The following is a 20,115-nucleotide window of genomic DNA, read 5'->3' on the forward strand; positions in this document are numbered from 1 at the left end:
AAAGGGAGATGTCACTTAGCAAGTGCTAGGACTTGAGAGGAGGTCTCTTGACTTTCAGCCCAGGGCTCTGTTGGCCAACAGCTTGGGGCAGAACTTGACTTTGTTCCCTGTTTTTCGGTGGCCTCTAATTCCTGTCTTCTCTGCAGGTTCCTGCTTTTGGGTGGCCGTCCTGGATGGCAATGTGGTGGGAATTGTGGCAGCCCGGGGCAGTGAGGATGACAATACCGTGGAGCTGCGCCGCATGTCCGTTGACTCGAGGTATCGAGGTAAAGGCATCGCCAAGGCCCTGGGTCGCAAGGTCCTGGAGTTTGCCATGCTCAACAATTACTCCTCTGTGGTGCTGGGTACTACGGCGGTCAAAGTGGCTGCCCACAAGCTGTATGAGTCCCTGGGCTTCAAGCACATGGGGGTTGTGGAGCACTACGTCCTCCCGGGGATGACACACTCCCTGGTGGAGAAGATGTTCTTTCAGCTCCGCTACCACCGCTATCGCCTGCAGTTACGTGAGGAATAATGATGACGCCCTTTCAACAGCCGGAAAAACCAAACCAAACCCATCCCGCCGACCCGACCACCGTTCTTCTCTCTCAGCCCAACCCAATGATTCTCCTTCCTGTTTTCCAAATGCTTAACCCAGCACTTTCATGGATTGTGGTTTGTTCGTTTGTTTTTTACGTTGTATGGTTTATTTGGCTGATTTTTGGTGGGGTGGCCGGGTGGGGGAGGGGAAGAGGATCTGCTTCTTTCATTATTTAAAAGCTTCTTTTTCTTTTTTTGTGGTAGTTTGGTTTTGAGTTGGTTGCTCTCCCATCCCTGCCCCCGTACCCGTCCGAGTCCATCTTCGATCTGCTCCCCCTGTCCAGTGCTGTCAGCATCCAGACAGACTCTGACTAAGATGATGACAACAGAAATAATAACAAAATGAGCAGGCAATCAGTCTGTCCCGGGCCAGTGGACAAGCCAAGCCCGCGGCATTCCTCCTCATGCTGGGAGCATCATGAGCCACGTCATCAAGGCCACCAGACCTGTTGTTCATCCAGAGAGTGGCATTGTCCTCATGCACCAGTTGAAACAGCCTTGTCCAAGCCCTCACCCCATCCACTCTTCTCCTTCTCCCCCCAGGTAACACAGAGACTTCATTAAGCACAGAGACTGAAAGCAGAATCACTAGAGAAAACCACCCTGTCCCTGTGGCTCCCAGTCCCCTGCTTCCCTGGCCTGTTGTACATATAGTGGCCTCATTGTCCACACAGGCTCCAGGAGCACTCCCCCTCCCCCCGTGGATGTTCAATACCTGTCCCCTCTCCCCCACTCCCCAACTTGCGTGCAATTCCCAGCATTATCCTGGCCTATAAAGAGGACATAAGCTCTTTGTCCCAGGCCTGGCAGTCAGCGGTCAGTGGTCCGCCGAGGGACCAGCATGGGAAGCTGCTTTGCCGTAATGCATGAAGAGGATGTGCCTGCTTGTGCTTGCATTGGCTAACTCGTAGCGCTACCACCTGGACAATGACCTTGCACTTTTTTCTGGATGTGCCTCATTCTGCCAAAATCGTCCGAGGGAACCCCTGGTGCATCCGATGACCGAGACTCTCTCCCTCTTCCGTCCTCCCCTCCAAACCCCAATCCCCCTTCTCTCTCGACCTAAGCCAGCAAACAAACTTAACCCATTGGAGCTGTGGAGATCCAGTGTAATATAGTGTAAAATATCAGCCTCTGATTGCTCTACTCCCCTGCCCTACCTTCAGTCCACAGCCCACACCAGCCCCATAGCCCTCAGCCAGACTCTGGCAGCATCATCACCATGTTTCCTTTACCACATCCCAGCTTGATCATTTCATTTATTATTCTCATTGATTATTTCTCTTATTTATTTGTGGTCATACCCCTTCCCTTCCCTTCCCTTCCCTTCCATCTTCCACTCTTTCCCCTTCCCTTCTCTCTTCCCTTCGCCCCCCCCTGCCCCCAGCCCCCTTATTTTACTTTATGAGTTTAGTTTATTTTGGCTGTGGCTGAACAGTGTCATTGAAGCCTAGGGGAGGGCGGGTTCCTATGGCAACACATTTGCACATTAATGTGCCCACCCAATCCAGCCCCTTCAGCAGAGCCTTGGCTGGGGAAGCCAGCATCCCTATTATCCCAAGCAGCTGCTTGTTAGATAAGCAGAGCAGGCCTGGCCTGGTCTTGCCTCGTGGCTGCAGCTGACTGCCCGCCACAAAGGGAAGCCACTGCGTTAACATCGTTGGCGCGTGTGAATCCTATTGTGCAAATAGCAATGCGAGGCAGACTGGGCGTGTGTCTGTATGGAGGATGGATGTACAGTGCCTGTCCCCGGGGAGCGGCCTAGACAACAGCTTCTTCTCGCCTGAAATTGTACCTTTTTTTGTAACTTATTTAACAGAATAGCAACTTTGCATGACTTTACTGTCTTGGGAAAAACCGGTAGGTTATACTTTTTTAAAAAAAACCAACAATACAAAAACACATACAGAAAAAACCACACCAAAAAAAAGAAACAACAAAACAAAACCCGCACCATGGCAGTGCCAGAAATAGCCTCTATTTCTGGTCCTGCCTGGCTAGGCGGTGGGTGGGAGGGTGGGGATGGGGGGTGGGGGTGGAAGAGGGATGCAGGTTTATAAATTTAAAGGGAAACCCCAATTTAGCATAGTTCTCACATCCAGGGAAAGAAGAGTGCTCCTGGTCTACAATGTAGTCTTATTCTGCTTGTCCTTTCTTTTCCTTTAAAAAAAAATCGCCATGATGAAACTGACAAGGGACAGCACAAATGTCAGTTTCGTTAGCTTGGACATAGTTCAGTGTGAAGCACTCTGTCCGGTGGAGGGAAGGAGCAGAGGTGGCCCTGGAGAAAGAGAATGCCCGGCCTTGGGAGCCGTGATTGCGGAAGATATGTTCCGGTTGTTGGGAGGGTTGACGAAGGAAGCGAACCAGGTCGCTAATGGGAGCCCTCTTGGCACAATATGTTCGTTGCTTTCTATTCCCAGGCCATTTGGACGCCTAGCACAGAGGGGAGGGGATTCTCTGAAGGGGTGGCAGGATCCTTTGCACACCAGCCTCTTGGTGTGCCTGGGAACACCCCAGGGCTGGTGTCACTGGAGGGAAAGACCCAGGGAAAGGGGAGGGAGGGAGGGAGGGAGTGGGAGGGAGTGGTTAGGATCAGAGCAGAAGTGGCTCTTCTGTGGCATGAGAGAGAGGAGGGCAAACTGGTGTCCCACTGGGCGTTCGATGGTGTTTCCCACTCTAAAAGCTGGCCTTGGAGCTGAGCAGGGAGCTGAGCTCCTCTAGGCTTTCCTCTGTCTCGGGGGTCTTGGGGCCCAGAAAGAAGGGGGGGGGGAGGTGGGAGATACAAGCCGGAGTTCTTGTAATCCCTCCCTCCCCAGGGTTTCTGGCGGGGTTAGAGGCGCTAAGGGCTGACCCAGACGGACAGCCAGGGGAGGTTCCCCAGGTGGGCTGGGGAGGGACAGTCGCACCACTTCCCTCGCGGGCTCTGAGGCTGAGCGGCAAAGAGGGGCCATATTTGGGAGGAAAGTGAGTGTTTAAATTCGCAGCTTCTTAAAGGAGTATGAGAGATTCTATATTGACCAATTTTTTTAGCTACCCAGAAACAAACCAAACCCACCGAACCTTTGTATGCCGTACATTTCTCCTCCCATGGCAGGAAGTGTGTCCTCGGGGGAGGAACTGGGATTTTGTAGATTGTACAGAAATGGGCGCAGTATTTTCTTGCCATTTTCAGTGATTTTGTTACCCTGCACTCACTAGACAGATGTGAAGTGTTAGCAAAATAGAGGAAAACAGAACAGTTTGTGCCTTTTTTCTCCCTCCGCTCGCTCGGTTTGGTTTTCAGCGGGAGCTTTGGGCCCGGGGGGCGTTCTGTGTTCTCTTGTTGGGGATTGCTTTGGGCTGTCGCTGGCACGTCACTGCACTAAGACATTTCCAGAGAAGGAAAATGACAAGTCTTTTCTTGGAGGGGTGGGGTGGGGTGGGGGTGGGGGAGACGGAGAGTCTGACTTGGGCGATTTTTTTTTAAACCGGGGTTCTTTAGCGAAAGAATGTCTCTGGTTTTCTTTGATTCCTGTGCCTTTGTAACCTGCTGAGCTCACCTGTAGCTGTGCGAAGCCAAAACTGGAGCTGAGGGTCCTCCCCGCCCCACCCCCCAGGGCCGCAGGGACAGCTCCGCTCGCTGCCAGCCTCCTGCCAACTGGTGAGAGTGCAGCTTCTCATTGGGATTAACCAAAGCACTTTTGTGTTTGTTACTTAGTTGCTTTTAGGGCAGATGTGCTGGACAAAGGGATACCTTTAAAGGGACGAGGAGCCCCTGAAGCGGGCGGGCGCTGACCGCTGAGCTGTACCTGGCATTTCAGAAAGCAGGCAGCTGCCTCTGAAAGATCCCCCCATTCTCCCCCATTCTCTGTACAGGCCACTGGGAACTGTGCCCCGGCCCCCAGGGGATTGTGGGAAGCCAGTCCAGTCTTTAGAAGGACTTGGTCCCGTAGAAAGAAGTGGCCACTTTGGCCTCCTTTTCCCTACCCTGTGGAGGGTCTTCCTCCCCTGGAAGGGCTCAAACTGCTAGGTTGATTGGCTGGAGGAGACCTTGAGGACCATCCCACCTTCTTAATCGCTGCCCTTCCATTGCTGCCAATCCGCAGGGAACAAGTTATCTGCCACTTGAACCGAATGGCCGTAGCCATAGCGCCTGCCACCTTAGCACCGTCCTGCATCCTCATTTCCCAGCTCTTGACCGTCCCTTGTTGGCTGCTTTTCAACCCTGTGGTTGGCGCTTGCCGTGGGCAGGCAGATCCTTTTCGAACCCTTTTCCCAGCTTCTTTAAGCCTGTACAGAATAACACCAGTGTAAATAGTTCCCGATTATCGGAGTGCGTTAGTGTCCGCCCTGGTGATCCTTGAGAACCAATGGGGGGCAAGAACCTTCAAGGACAAACTCTTCTGATGTGTGTGTGTGTGTTTCTAGGGCGTCCGTCTGTCATTCATTCCCCAGTACCTACCCAGAGCCACTCGCTGAGCAAATGTGCACTGAGAACCGAATTTTTTAAAGTTTGTAGAAAACTTCCGACGTTACTTCCACTACCTCTGTAAGGCTGATCAGGTGGACTTCCCCTTGAACGAGGTGGGGTTATAGGGGGGAGAAGTCCCATAATACTCCCCGTGGGGCCTTTGGCCTGAATTTGTAGAAAGACTTTTCTGTTGCAGCTTTCCCATGGCAAGGCTGAAGCCCACGTTCTCTTTGGTTTTCATCCATTTGGTGACACAGCCTTCGGGATCTGCCCCTTGGCACAGGCTGAGGTAGGCCACATCCCAGCCCCATCTTGGGGTCCCTCTGCCACGGCACTGTGGCTGATTCTGAGAATTCTAGCCCATCCTCCAAAGAGCTTGGCAGGTACCTTGATGTAGAGACTGTCCTCCAGTAGCTTTGTGAAGCCAAGCTTTCTGGAGAGTCTAAAACTTGCTATCCAGCCCAGCCAAATGGTCGCTAGTTGTGTCTGTCCCCTGGTGGGCAGGCAGGCAAAAACTATTGTTGTAAGGTCGTGTGAAATGAACTGGCGTGGTTTGCGGTTCAGCGCAAGGCTTGTCCCGAAGTCAGAATAACCTGGCTGGCCCCGCTTTGCATTTTGGGTTTCTTAGGACATGGTTCTCTCCCGGATGGGGGTGCTGCATCTCCTGCTGCTGGCGGGCTACACAGCTTGTGATCTGTGGCCCAGTTCGGTGTTCAGACATGGAGGTCAAGTGGGAGGGGATGTATTCATTTAACCTATTCCTCTGTCTGGATTTGTTGAAGGCATGAGCCTAGGATCATAGTAGAAAGTCAGGGCTGTGGGGTGGGATGGTGCTGAGAGACCTTTTGAAATCTAACCCATTCATTTTACAGAGAAGGAAACTGAGGCCCAAATGAGACAGGGAGTGGCTTGCGCAGCCAGGAGGCTAATATGTAAAACCAGATGTCTCTTTCCTTTCTATTACGTTTCAATGCTTATCTGGTTTGAATTGACCTATGGTTGGTACATGGAGTTGTGTGCAAGGCGAATATTATACCCCAAGGTTATTATCCCACTGGGATAAGTCTTCTCCTCCATTCCTGTCCTTCTGCCCCCACCCCCACCCCCATGCCTCACTGCTGCTGAGGCATGACCATTCTGGCTCTAAGTCTCTTCCAGAGACAGGAAAGAGAAGGGCTCCAGCCCACGAAGCTAGGTACTCCGTGGAGAGGAGGGAGGACAGCCTCTCTTTTCTCTTTGAGCCTAGTATATATATATATATATATATATATATCTTCCAGCTTCCTTTTCTCAAGCCATCAGCAAATCCCAGAGCTGGCTGGACATGGAGCCAAGTGGGTTTTTGCCATTTTTTCTAGAATATGGATGAAACACTTGCAGGCAGTGGGTGGGACAGCACAGAAGAAATATTTGGCCATGACTACCCCACTTCTCTCAGCACAAGGAGGAAGCAGGACTAGAGAAGGGCTCTCATGACTGAATTATCACCATCCTGAGTACCTGTCCTCTTTTCAGATGATCACAGGGGATCTCACTGAGGGACATTTATGTCCTTGGGGGCCTCGTCAGGACACAATAATGACAGGAAACCCAGACTCACGAGTTACACCCCAAAGGTACAGCTAAAACATCCAGCCCCACTGTGCATCAAGAAAGGTGTCTCTACATGTAGGTTAGTTCAATGGCAAATGTAATTAAGAGTCAATGTGAGTTAACTAGTTCATGGGAGCCACGGCTGATGGGTGCCAGCTGTTGGGAGAACCTGTGAGCAGATGGCATCTGTGTATTTCCAAATTCTACTTTCTGAGGCAAGGTCAACAGATATTGGGTTTTTGCTTCCAACATTTGCCTGTCTCAATATGCAATAATGTGGTTCTTTATTAACGTTTAACAAAGACATACAGCCATTCACACAACAATAATCATTTGGAATGAGAATGGGGACATTACGGTTCTAACCACTGTATCTAATTGGTTTCTGGTCAAATGCTTAGGCCTGGCTGAGAACATTTCTATGATTCTTGTATTCACCAGTAGTATCTGTTTAGCATTGATGCATGAGGATGTTTTCTGTGCTGGTTTTCTTAGGACTCTTTTGGCCCAAGTCATCTGCAGAATGTAAAAGAGAGGGGGAGTATCCTTATAGCCTTCTAGACTTCTCTAGCTCTAGGATGACGTAGTGAATGCCACCTGGACTCTGATCCCAGAATCTAAGTTGGGAGGGACCTCAGGGGGGAGGCCCTGGTCCTGCCTGCATTTCTAACATGCCCAGCTCTTCCTGAAGACCTCTAATGATTGAGAACCCCACCACCTCCAAAGGCAACCCATTTAATCTTGGACAGATCTAATTGTTGAAGGAAGTGTTACCTTATTTGGGGTTGAAATCTCCTCTTCTATGTACTTCTTGTTTCTAGTTCTGTCCTCTGAGGTCAAAGCGAATCCCTCTTCCCTACAATAGCCCTGCAGACACTTGAAGATACTGATCATGTCCATCTTCTTCACCCCTCAGAGTTTCTCTTCCAGGTTAAATATGCCCTGCCTATTGACTGATCATCCTCTAACAGTCTAGTTCTTGAGGAGGTGTTTAGGCACACAAGGGCAGCTCAGCTTGCTCCTCAGGAACCACTTTATTTATCACCTAAACCAGCAGCATGAAACTAACTCTTCATGGACTGGCGTTCACTCTCAAATGGAGTAGAGGCACCTCAAGGTGATTCAAACTGGAATTCCAATATGGACTAGGGTGCCATATAAAAGGAAACTGAAGAAGAAGAGTGAGTGATTCCATTGAACTTCCCATCTTCCCTTTTTTCTAGTCATATACTCAATAACCAGGGATTGAAGGATTGGCCTCTGTTAAAAAGCTGAGTACAAGCTTATAGGAAAGTGCTTAAATAAGAAAGTGTTAGGGGATTGCTGTTAGCAGATTTCTTTCCTTGGGATATCTCCATCAAAATATGCAACATGAGAAGAGAAATCCAGTTCTGGGCACTTAAGAGATGGTGGAGCTCGAGAATAATAGCAAAAGTTGGCATGGGCTTTGAGCAAATTACCTTTCATGTGATGAGCAGTTAGTCTTCGAACAAGCTCGTGTTTGGGGTTGGGGCTTAAGAGAAAGGACCCATCCCATTGCTAAATGAAGGAGTCAAAAATTACAGGATCTGAAATTAGGAGTTGGGGTGACTCTAACAAATCTCCAGGGTAGCCTGAGCCAAGTAGCAGCTGATCTGAAAGCAAACTGAGCCTCTACTAGCATTATTTTCCCAGTGTTTTGTTGTCCAAGGATATATTTACTTGTCTGTGTTGTATTTATTATTTGTTTCATTATTTAATTGGGTCTTAACTGAAGCACACTTTTTTAACAAATTATTTTTGGCATTGGGCTGGCCTGTTAGGTAGCGGTGACGTGGTGTGTACCTTACTTGCGATGACTGTACTTGGTTTTTGGAGATGAATTTTAGGGAGCGGTGGGGAATCTCCCTGTTTGGCATATTTCGGCCTGAATAGACTATTTTTTTTTTTTTTGCTAAATTATCCCTAGCGAAGTGCTTTACATGGAGTTGACATCAGCTGAAAAGCGGAGCTAATAGGACCTGGGGGCAGAATTCTCCACATGGTTGAGCCAGTGATCTGAGATGAGCACTTTCTGGAAGGGGACAATCTCATCCCTCAGCCATTCTGATTCACTCTGGGCATCTCCCGGTCTCAGCTCCACCGAGTGAGATGTTCAACATTCTTGTATTTTCTATGATCAACATAGTATGTACTGTACTTTGAAAAAAAGAATGGGGTTACAGGATAATTATCCAAGTCACGTTCTCTTGGCTGAACGTCTTTTTTTAAAAACAGCAATAATTAGCCATTTTAGAGAAAATTGGTTTGTATGGTATGCGTGTGCGTGTGCATGTGTGCGTGTGTGTGTACGTTTGCATGTAGGGGGTACTGGTGGTAAAGGAAGGTGAAATTCTGAAAGCAGTGGCAGCTATGGGCTCCCTGCTATTGCGATTAATGGTGCCCTTGCAGAGTTCAACAGAGAATGAGCCTGGTGATTTGCGATGACTGCAGCTGAGCCCTCTTAGATTCCTTTGGACAACATGCTGCCTAGCTGACTCTCTTTGATGATGACATCCATAAGTAATAAGGTCTAAAGCTCCAGGTCATTTGGGGGCTTTCTGAGGGTGGTTGATTAGCTATTCCCACATTGGTACTGACCACAACTCTCTTCAGATGCTACATTGGGCTTTGGTGGTTTTCTGCCAACTTTGACCATTGAATGGAACACTAACGTCCTTTGGCAAACAGTCATTCCAATTTGGGATCAATGAATGTAGCTTCCTTACAGAGGGTGAAGCCTGGCAGGGCAGTTGGAGGATGTCCATAGGCTGGTGAAAAGTCTGAGCTGGACATCTGGAAGGACTTCCCAAAGCGCGTCAGCCCATGATATATGCAAATTATACTTCCCTAGACCCAGAGTCTTCAGGTGGTGGGTCCCCCTGGACCAAGCACTGCACCTAGTGCTTTTTTAGGTTTACGTTGGATGAATCAGACTGCAATTCAGTGTGTTTTGGGGAAGTTGTGTAGGGGGACAGGAATGAATGGTTTATTGGTCCTCAAAAGTTGTGTTACCGATGGCCGCTGTAACTGTGAAAATTAACCAGACTTGCTGTGATGTTTGGTGAAATAAGGTTATGATGTGGTTAACTTTTTTAAAAACATGAAGTGAATCTGAAAAGAGTCAAGAGAATTGTGATATGAAAGCAAGTGACCAATGTAAATAAGTATGAATGAATTAAAAACATAGACCTTTTCTCGGTTGGTTTTATTTTCCGTTTGCTTATTTTGCTGTTTTCTTTTGGTTTGTTCTTACAATTGCATTGTGATGAAATGACTAGTGACTCTGTCCCCAGACCCCAGGAGGTGCCAAAAAGACCCCACAGGGAGGTCAGGGGTGGGGATGGGGAAGGAGGGAGAAGAGCACTTCATGAGATCCAGCGGGCTAGACCATTTACTTTTCTTTCTGCTGGCAAATGGAAAGTACCTGTAGTCCTCACTGGACAGGCCTTGGCCCATGGGCTCTTTGGGTTTCAGTTTGCTATTTCTAGTCACCCAAGATTTGCGGACCGATGATGGGAGACAGAAGGAAAATGTAGACTGAGCCAGCCCCAAGTGGCAGGACCTCTTCGAGTTTAGGAGGACCTGTTAAGTGTCAGGAATTGGGTCAAGTGCTTGCACCCAGATGGTGGGTGGGGGTTCCTGGCAAAGGGGGTGGGATGGGGTTCGCTGCCTGGCCCATGTACGATGTGTAACCAGGGAGAGTGTTTGAATGGCCTCTCTCCCTGCCAGCACGTCCCAATGCTGCTGTTTTTTTCAATAAAATCAGAATTAAAGGAATAAACTCTCTTCTCATTATTTTCTCTGGGGATCGTCGAAGGATCAATGTCCTCCTCAGTGGGAGCACAAGGAGATGCAAGTCAGGCCTCCAATCCAGGTGACCTCCATTCAGGGCCAGCACTGCCACTGTACCACCCCTGACTCCCAAGCTGGGATAGTACCTTTGGGAGATGCTGCAGTAGCCAGACTGCCCCTGTACACACTGGGGCCGAGAGAGGAGGGTCCTGACTTTCCCTTGGACACAGACAGACCAAGGCCTCAGCTCTGCAGCCCCACAGACTCTAGGAATCACTGTGGACACAATCCAGTCAATTCAACCCACACTTATGAAGTGCTTGCTTTGTGCTGGGTTAGGGATGGATGCAAAGAAAGACACCAAACCAGGTCCTGCTCTCTCTGCAAACCAAGCGCCTTCTCAGGGGAGGCTGGGGACAAATTCACGTTGCTGCCAGGAAACGGTGTCAAGTGGTAACCGTGCTGTGACCTTGTCCTTGGTCATTCCGGTTGGAGTTTCAAAAACTGGGTCTGAGTTCTGGTCCTGCCCCTTTGTTGGTGTGTGATGCTGGACAAATTGTTCTCTTTTCTGAGCCTTTAAAGAGCCCTTCTAACTCAAATTCCAAAGCTCTGGGGGGAGGACAGGGTGCTCTCACCTCACCTGGATTTCATTGGAACTGCCTCTTTGCCTGGGACCCCAAAGAGCACAGAATTTCAGAGCTGAAATGATCTTAGAGGTCACTTGATATTCATAGGTATTAGATTAATAGCTCTCTCTCTCTCTCTCTCTCTCTCTCTCTCTCTCTCTCTCTCTCTCTCTCTCTCCCACTTCTCTTTCCTCTCCTCTCTCTCTGTCTCTCTCTCTGTCTCTCTCTCTGTCTCCCACTTCTCTTCTCTCCTCTCCTCTCTTTCCCACTTCTCCTCTCTCCTCTCTCTCTCTCTCTCTCTGTCTCTCTCCCACTTCTCTCTCCTCTCTGTCTCTCTGTCTTTCTGTCTGTTTCTCTCTCTCTCTCTTTCTCTTTCTCTCTTTCCCACTTCTCTCTCCTCTCCTCTCTCCTCTCTCTCTCTCTCTCTCTCTCTCTCTCTCTCTCTCTCTCTCTCTCTCTCACTTCTCTCTCCTCTCTCTCTCTGTCTCTCTCCCACTTCTCTCTCCTCTCTGTTTCTCTGTCTCTGTCTTTCTTCCACTTCTCTCTCCTCTCTGTCTCTCTCTCTCTCTGTGTCTCCCACTTCTCTTCTCTCCTCTCCTCTCTTTCCCACTTCTCCTCTCTCCTCTCTCTCTCTCTCTCTCTCTCTCTCTCTCTCTCTCTCTCTCTCTCTCTCTCTCTCTCTCTCTCTCTCTCTCTCTCTGTCTCTCTCCCACTTCTCTCTCCTCTCCTCTCCTCTCTCTCTCTCTCTCTCTGTCTCTCTCCCACTTCTCTCTCCTCTCTGTCTCTTGGTCTCTCTCTGTCTCTCAGCCTCTGTCTCTGTCTCTGTCTCTCTCTCTCTGTCAGCAGTCATAGTGGATTGAGTACCGGGCTTGGAGTTCAAATCTGACCTCAGACACTTACCAGCTGTGTGCGAACCTGGGCAACTTACTTAACTCTGTTTACCTCAGTTTCTAAAATGAGCTATAGAAGGAAATGGCAGACCACTCCAGTATCTTTGCCAAGAAAGCCCTAACGAAGAGGTCTCAGACATGATTGAAATAACTGAACAACACACACACATAATAGCATATTTATACTTATATAGCATTCTGAGGTTTGCAAAACACTTTGCATTTGTTCACTAATTTATTCTTCACAATAACTCCGAGGTAGGTGCTATTATTATTCTCATTTTACAAATGAAGAAATGAAGGCACAAAGAAATTATGACTTGCTCTAGGTCAAATAGTAAGTGTCTGAGGCCAGTTTTGAACTCAGGTCTTCTTGATCCCAAATCTATCCATTGTGTCATCTAGCTGTCATCCTGTACTTCCAGGAGACCCTCTGAGCACACCAAACAAGCAACCCTTGAGCTTTCACTTGGAGAAAATCCCAGAGCAGTGTACTCCCCAACACAGCCCAATCTGCTTTGGAGGAGCAAGAATTGTTAGGAGGGAGGGCTCTGAAAAGGATGAGAATTCCTTAGCTATAGAAGCCATTTTTTATAAATGTTTCATATCTTCCCCCCTCCCAAGTCCTAGGATAGAGCTTTGCATACAGTACATACATAATAAATATTCTTGGGGTTCCTGGGCCAGGATCTGCATTTCTGTGGCTTTTGTCTCATTTCTCATTATTTTGGGGGGCCCAAGGAGATGGCTCAGATGCAGTCTGTCCTTACCTGCTGGGACAACTCTTCAGATATCCTGTTCTACTTCCTAGCTGTATGACCCTGGGCAAGTCACTTAACCCCCACTTCCTAGCCCTTATGGCAGCCTTGGAACCAATAGTTGTATTGATTCTGAAGCAGAGGGGAAGGGTTTTAAACAAAACAAAACACAGGATCACAAAGATTGAAGGAACTTTATAGGTTTTCTAGTTCAACCTTTGAGATTTACAGATGAAGAAACTGGGACCCAGAATAAGTAAGCATTTTGTCCAAGGTCCCACACATAGTAAGGAATCAGCAGAATCAACATTTGACTCCTCTGGATACTCTAGGTCTAAATCCATGGTGTTTCCCACTGTGGCGTATTGCAGACTACTCCCACTCTCCCACTATACATTTTCCCATCGTCCTTTGGGTCACCTGAAATTTTGATTCTTCAGAGATTGGGGAGTTCCATGATCTTGCCCATATGCTATTGCCAGGAAAATATTGGTGTTGACAAGATGGGATTTGGGGGCAGCAAAGACCTGGTGACCATAATAAGGTGCCATGAATTTTCCTAATGTGATTCAGACTTGATCGATCGCTTCCTCCCATTTAATTCTGGTCTCAAAAACTCATCATCTGTAAGAAGCACCAGTGCAATGCTTGTCCATAGACTTACACAATGGACTGTCTACCTACCTTTGGGTCACAGTCTTGGGAATGGGCATTTTTTATGCATTTTGTTTTTCTAACTTTCCTCTTTCTGTCAACAGCAGCACAGTCATTCAGGTTTGCAGCCACAGCATCATCCCTGATTCTTCTTCCCTAACCCACTCATGTCTAAATAGTTGCCAAATTTTGTGGATTGTAGAATCCAGAATATCTCTTGACTCATCTGTTTCTCTCCACTGAACACCATTGTAATTCAGACCTTCATTATGTTTCCTAGACTAATAGCCTTTAAAAAATATTTTCTTTCCAGCTTAGAATAAATTACTGTGTATTAGTTCCAAGGCAGAAGAGCAGTAAAGGCTAGGCAATAGAGGTTAAAGGACTTGCCCAGAGTCACACAGCTAGGAAGTACATAAGGTCACATTTGAACCCAGAACCTCCCATCTCTAGAACTGGTTCTCTATCTACTGAGCCATCTAGCTGCCCCTGCAAGAGCTTCTTAATTTGTCTCTTGCCTCCAATGTCTCCCTTCTTCAATTTTCTTCTCCATATAGCTACCAAAGTGAATTTCCTAAAGCACAGGTCTGACCAGGTTGGACTCTCCTACTCAAGAAGGTTCTATGGCTCCCTGGTTTCTCTAGTATTTAATTTAAAAAAAAAACTTCTGTTTAACATTAAAAGTCTTTTATAACCTAGTTATGGGTTATACAAGTCTCTCTCTATAAGCTGACTGATACAATAAACCTTCAAAACTTTGGGCATAAGATCCAATTCAGGACATACTGATACCATTTTGTAGTAGACTCCAAGAAGGCAGTGTGGTGCAGTGGAAAGAGCCTTGGAGGGCAGAGTCATAGGACCTGGCTCTGTCACTTAATTTTGTGACATTGGGCCTTAATTTCCTCATTTGTAAAATGAGTGGGTTGGACTAGCTCTAAACCTATGACTTTATGAACTAGGTCTGGAGTCATGAAGGGGGTAACAACTAGATATTAATTAGAACAGATATGCCTGCATTAATTTAATTTACTTGGGTAATTTAAAAAAATATATCTCCTATTTTCTATAGAGTGCTAATGTTTACAAAAAGCTCACCTTATGGTAACCTTGTGAGGCAAGTAGTGCAAGGATTATTGGGCCCCTTTTGCAGGTAGAAAACTGAGCCTTAGAGAAGGTACATGCAATGCCCAAAGTAATTTTGTTAAGGTGTGTCAGTGTAGGGATTTGAACCCTTGGTCTCAAGCCTCCAAATGAAGTGCTGCAACACATTTCCTATATCACACCAGTATTGATTGTAATATGAGTCTGAGTACATTTGTCTGCATTAGCTCCTGTTCTGGGAAGAAAGGAAGACCTCTTGGCAAGGAATCCTGTTGAGAGAGTTCACTGTGGGCAGAGGGTAGGCTGTCATTCACAGAGAAGGCCTGAGAATGGGTAGTTCTGTTTTGAAAATGTCCTGCTCGCTCTGAGCCGGCTCCAAATAAAATAACAACAACAATAGCATGTATTTCTATTTTTCAGCTCACTAAGTACTTTCCCTATACCATATCTGCAAGGCAGGCAGTGAAAGAATGATTATCCTATTTTGCAGAAGAGCAAATGGACTCCAAGAAAGAAGTGACTAGCCCACAGTCATATAGCCTACCTAGCTAGTATCACCAACCGAGACGAAAACCAAAGTGTCCTGTCCTCAAGTCCAGCATTCTTTGTGGTTCCTCTGAACGTTGACAGGAGGTCGATAACTGGTCATAAGATCCTTGGGATGACATGGACACTTCTGTCTGGGAAGCCGGGGTAGATCTGGAGCTCACATCACCTCCATCCTCATGCTTGCACCCTGAAACGTCTCCAGTGGGACATGCTAAATCCCTTGGCCATCTCACCATTTTCCGTTGCTTAGCATTGACCTGCGGCATCAGAAGGTATATTAGTGTGTGTTGGGAGAGGGGCATCCCTGGGTGGGTGAATGGAAGTTCTGTATGTGAAGGCTTCATTTCTCTTGCTGCAAATGGTCTTGCTGATCCCCGGAGGTGAATTGGATCCTTTTAGGATCTTGCTTTTCCTTTGGGAATTCCATTCAAAAGATGCTTCTAATAAACACTTGAATTCATCAACGTCAGTGCTTCCACTTCTTTTCCTACCCATGCCATGGAATTATCCATAGCATTATGGGACCTAAGATAGAGCCCTAGAAGCGTCCTTAGGGATCATTTAATTGAAACAGTAATTTTTCAGACAGGGAAACTGGGGCTGTGAGCAATGAAAGGACTTCTCCAGGGTAGAATTGCTGACCCCTAACACAGGGGGCTTCCAACTATTCCAGACTGAGCTCCTTTGCAGGAGGGTACTTTGGAAGCCTGGGGCAATCACGGGCTCTACTGAGAAACTTCTCCACCAGTCTGGCCCTTTCATTTGTTCAGAGATGGATGAGAGGACGGCTGGATCACCCTGGCCTGGGAGTCTGACCTTCCCAAGAACCATAAACTTAAAGCATCTCAGAATGGGAAGGCATTTACAGAGTTATCAAGTACAATTTGTACCTGAGGAGGAAGAGGGAGTCCCCATAGCACATTCCTGGTAAACTGTGTCATCTAGCTTCTGCTTGAACTTTGCTACTGATGGGAAACTTACTACCTTGCAAGCCAGCCCATTCACTTTTGGACCCCTCTCGTTGTCAAAGCCAACAATCTGTCTCCTTCTGGCTTCTTGCCCATTGGCACTTAGTTCTGGCTCTTTTACCTCTGATGGCCCTCCAAATAGTTAAAGTCAGGGATTACACTCTTTTAAATCTCTTCTACAAGCACCTTAGTCTTTGGCCCAGCCCTTAGGAGCTGAGTTTCAAGTCCTCACCCCTTTGTGACCCTCTTCAGAGGACTACACACTAATGACGTTTTCTAGAATGCTGTGCCCAGACCTGAACGTGATGAACTGCAAATGGAGCCTGGCCAGGGCAGGGCACAGAGGGTGGTGCCAAGTGTACCTGATCGAATCCAGAGGAGAGGGACAGTTTAAGTTTACAGAGTACTCAGGTAACAGCTTTCCCCTCTTCCCCCCATGATTCGTGAAATATTTATACAGAAAACAGACGTAACGGTAGAACAGTGGAGACTGAATCTGAGCTGGCAGCTGGCACCCTCTTAAATCTGTTTTGTAACCTTTTCTTTAAGGGCTACTGACATCAGAAAAACAAGTACCCACCATACCATGAAATGCCCCTTTGTGTGTGTGTGTGCGTGTGTGTGTGTGTGAAATGGGAGAACAATAAAAAAAATGCATTGGTTGGGGTCTTGTTTATAGTCTTAAAGCTAACCATTTTTTTAAACCCTTACCTTCCGTCTTGGAACCAGTATTGATTCCAAAGCAGAAGAGTGGTAAGGGCTAGGCAGTGGGGGTCAAGTGACTTGCCCAGGGTCACACAGCTAGGAAGTGTCTGAGGTCACATTGGAACCCAGGACCTCCCGTCTCTAGGCCTGGCTCTCCATCCACTGAGCTACCCAGTTGCCCTCTAACCATTTGTTTAAGTGAGACAATAGCCATGATTTTGATAGTTTTAAAGTCTACTGCGCTTTACATATCTTTCCCCTATTTATTTGATCCTCATGGCCCTCTTATTTAGGTGCTATTCATAGCCCCATTTTCCAGATAAATAAATTGAGGCTGAGAGGTCTAAGTAATTTGCTGAGGATCACACAGCTAAATAATCACCTGAGACAGCGTTCAAACTCAGGCCTTCCTGACTCCAGATCCGTCTGCTGTGCTACATAACTGACAAGGTCTGTCTGCATCCAAAGCACTGGCAGCCTTGAATAAATGATGCTGTTTGAATTTCCTATAGTTTGTGTTTCAGAGAAAGAACTTGAACTCGGTCACTACTTTCAAGCATGACTCCTGGACTGACGATAGGAAATCTTATCCAGGCTGACAACTGGCCGTTTTCTTGAAAGAAGCATCCCATTCTGAACTCTGAATTTAACTGTTTCCCCCCATCGTCACTATTAAACTCTCGCACACAAATACGCAACGAACATACCTTGTATAAGATCTGGCAGGATCCTGGAGCGTGGCAGGGTTTGGGGAACAGCAGCCCCCGAGGCACGGAGGTGGAGAGAGCTTTGGCCTGGACAGGGGTGACTCTCTCAGGCTGCCTGCTCCCAGAAGTGCCTGGTCTTTAATAAGAGCCACGCCAGCCTGCTGCCAGGGCAATCAAAGGGGCCTGATGGTTCTGGTTGAACTCTATTCTACCCAAGGATGGTAAGAGGCTGGTTGGCAATCAGTAAAGTGAGGCTGGGAGAAGAACTGAACTGACTCACAGCATGGAATCGTAGGCTCCCTCTGCGTGTGTGTGTGTTGGGGAGGGGGTGGTACTCTCTGGTCTCATGGTTTTTCAGGATTGGGGGAAGTGCTCCTCTAGAACCCAGCCTGAGCAGGCACCAGCTTCGGGGAAGGTAGCAGTGACGGCTCTATGGCCAGAGCCCACCTAGTGCTGTTCACATTCATGGAACCAGAGCCCAGAGAAGAGGGCTCAGTAGGTAGTGGGTACCAGGCAGAGAAGTTTCTCTGCCAATGCTGGGGCATTTCCCCCAAAGATAATATAACACCTGCTTCCTCAGCTTCCTGACAACTGAACTATTCAGGGCATAGTTGCAAATGTCTGACTGCCAGGGTTGGGATGGGGGTGAGGATGAGTGGGGGGTGGGGGGGTGTCAGTGACTCCGTAGGAGAGGCGGGGAGTCATCCTCAGCCCTTAGCCCAAAGCTGATTGCTGCAAAGTGAGCCTGATTGGTGCTTGGCTTCACAAATCTGACTCTGAGGTTTCCCTTGGCAACCTTCAGTTCTTCCTTGGTGAAGGCTGATTAGGAGGGTGGGTGGAGGTCTCCCACCACCAACTGGTACTTAATAAATAAATGTTTGCTGACTTGACATAGACAGCAACAAAAAGTGGAAAGGGCCCTGGATTCCCAGCTGGAGCATGTGGCCTTGGCTCTCGGCTCAGTTGCTTGCTGTCTCTATGACCTTGAGCAAGCCTCTCTCTGCTTCATCTAGAAACATTAGGGAGTCAACTAGGGGTCTCAGAGGTCCCCTGATTTTAGATCTAGGATCCTCTGACACAGACAATGAGGTATCAGCAGACAGAAGAATGATAAAAGCTGCCTGATGCAGGGGAAAATGGCCCCACCTAATGAACTCACAAGCCACACTGTCTTAGTCCAGGCTAATACTATTATCTGCAAGGATTTTGTACTGGCCAGACCCTTGGACATCATTTAGCAGGGATTCCTAACCATGAGTCCCTTGGGCAGTCTGGTGACTGTGGACTCCTTCTCAGAAGGAAGTTTTCTTCATAACTGAAACACTAAAGTTCAATTTAGAGGTTAGTTAAAAGAAAGATGTATTTTTTTCCTTCATCCAAGTTTATGGCTCCCCTAAAATCCATCTGTGCACCCCAAGTTAACATATCCTGAGCTAGCCCAACAGAAGGGACTCAACCAAGATTAGGGAGGTAGTAATGAGCAGAAGTGGGACTTGAACTCATGACTTCTGGCTCCAAATAGTGTTCTCTCCACTTTCTCAGACTGCCTCTTTAGGTGGGGCACTGGCAGAGGTATGTGTGGGTGAAGGTGAGGAGACCAGTCCAGTTGGGAGTGTTGGCAGGAGGGGGGCTTTTGAAATGCCAGGTGGGAGAGTTTGAGCAAGGGAACCATGAGATCAGAAGTGTCTGAGGAAGATTAATCTGGATGCAAGTTCAGCAAATCAGCATTTATTAAGCTCCCATTGTGTGCCACTTACTGTGCCAGGCATGAGGGATTCAAATGCCCAATCAAGAGAATCTCTACCTTCGAGGCAGTAGCATTCAACCTCAGGTGTGCATAAATAAGGAAATAGGAATAAATGCAGAATGAATACTCTGACTGGGGGAGCATGGTCCCTAACAAGGAGAGGTCTCTTAAAATGGGTGGTACCTGAGCTGGCCCCAGCAGGGAATCAGGGGTGTGGAAGGAGCTGAGGGAGAGGACATGTGGGGACAGCCTACAAAAAGGCACTGGGGGGAGGGATGGAATGTTACATACATGGAACAGCAAGCTGGGACACAGGATTCATGATTGAAGAAGGGCATGAAACCAGGAGGGTGAGTAAGGCTTGGAACATCCCTTTCTGATGATGGAAAACGTGTCAAAGACAAGTAGGGTTAGAAGGGTTCTTACAGATAATCCAGTTGAACTCCTTTATTTTACAGACCTAGGAAGGGGACAGAGTTTGGGGGAAGAGGGAGCCAGTCATTTGTATTTTATTGGTTGTCTGATGAAGACTGGCATCCTAGAATGTCAGAGAGCTGCTTGGGGCGTTGAGAGGCCCAGACCCCTCAGCCTGTGCTGCAAATCTCTGTCCTAAGCCTCACTGCCGAGTCTGGCACCCAGTAGGTGCTTAGTAAAGCTTGCTGAATTGAATTCAATTGCCAGTACATATGATAGATCCATGAGGACTTCTGCCCATAACATGGAGCTCTTAAATGCAGAAATGCCTCACTTGAGAGATCAAGGTTTGACCCTCAACTTTATAACTTAACTAATTAATTTACCGGCAACCCAGCAAGGTGTACTGGAAACAAAGTGAGAAAGAAGCTTGGATTTTGAGAGCTAAAAGGGACCTGGATGGCCATCAGGGTCAGACAAGCTGCCATTCCATACTGCCTGGGCTGGGAGCTTCTACTCTAAAAAGCCAAACTGAAAATAAAGACTCTTCAAGAA

The 20,115-nt window shown here is 47.6% G+C and overlaps 1 protein-coding gene across 2 annotated transcripts in view; it reads left to right on the forward strand.

Annotated features, from left to right (window-relative positions):
• Positions 1-2,479, forward strand: part of NAT8L (N-acetyltransferase 8 like) — a 67,198-nt gene extending 64,719 nt beyond the window's left edge. For both annotated transcript variants that reach the window (XM_001365381.4, XM_007496851.3), the window contains one exon: positions 147-2,479. In XM_001365381.4, the coding sequence (XP_001365418.1) occupies positions 147-514 (368 nt within the window). In that variant the 3' untranslated portion in view covers positions 515-2,479. The remainder of the gene's footprint in view (positions 1-146) is intronic.
• Positions 2,480-20,115: the final 17,636 nt, after the last annotated feature.

Source organism: Monodelphis domestica, chromosome 6 (genome assembly GCF_027887165.1).
Source record: "Monodelphis domestica isolate mMonDom1 chromosome 6, mMonDom1.pri, whole genome shotgun sequence".
NCBI lineage: Eukaryota > Metazoa > Chordata > Mammalia > Didelphimorphia > Didelphidae > Monodelphis > Monodelphis domestica.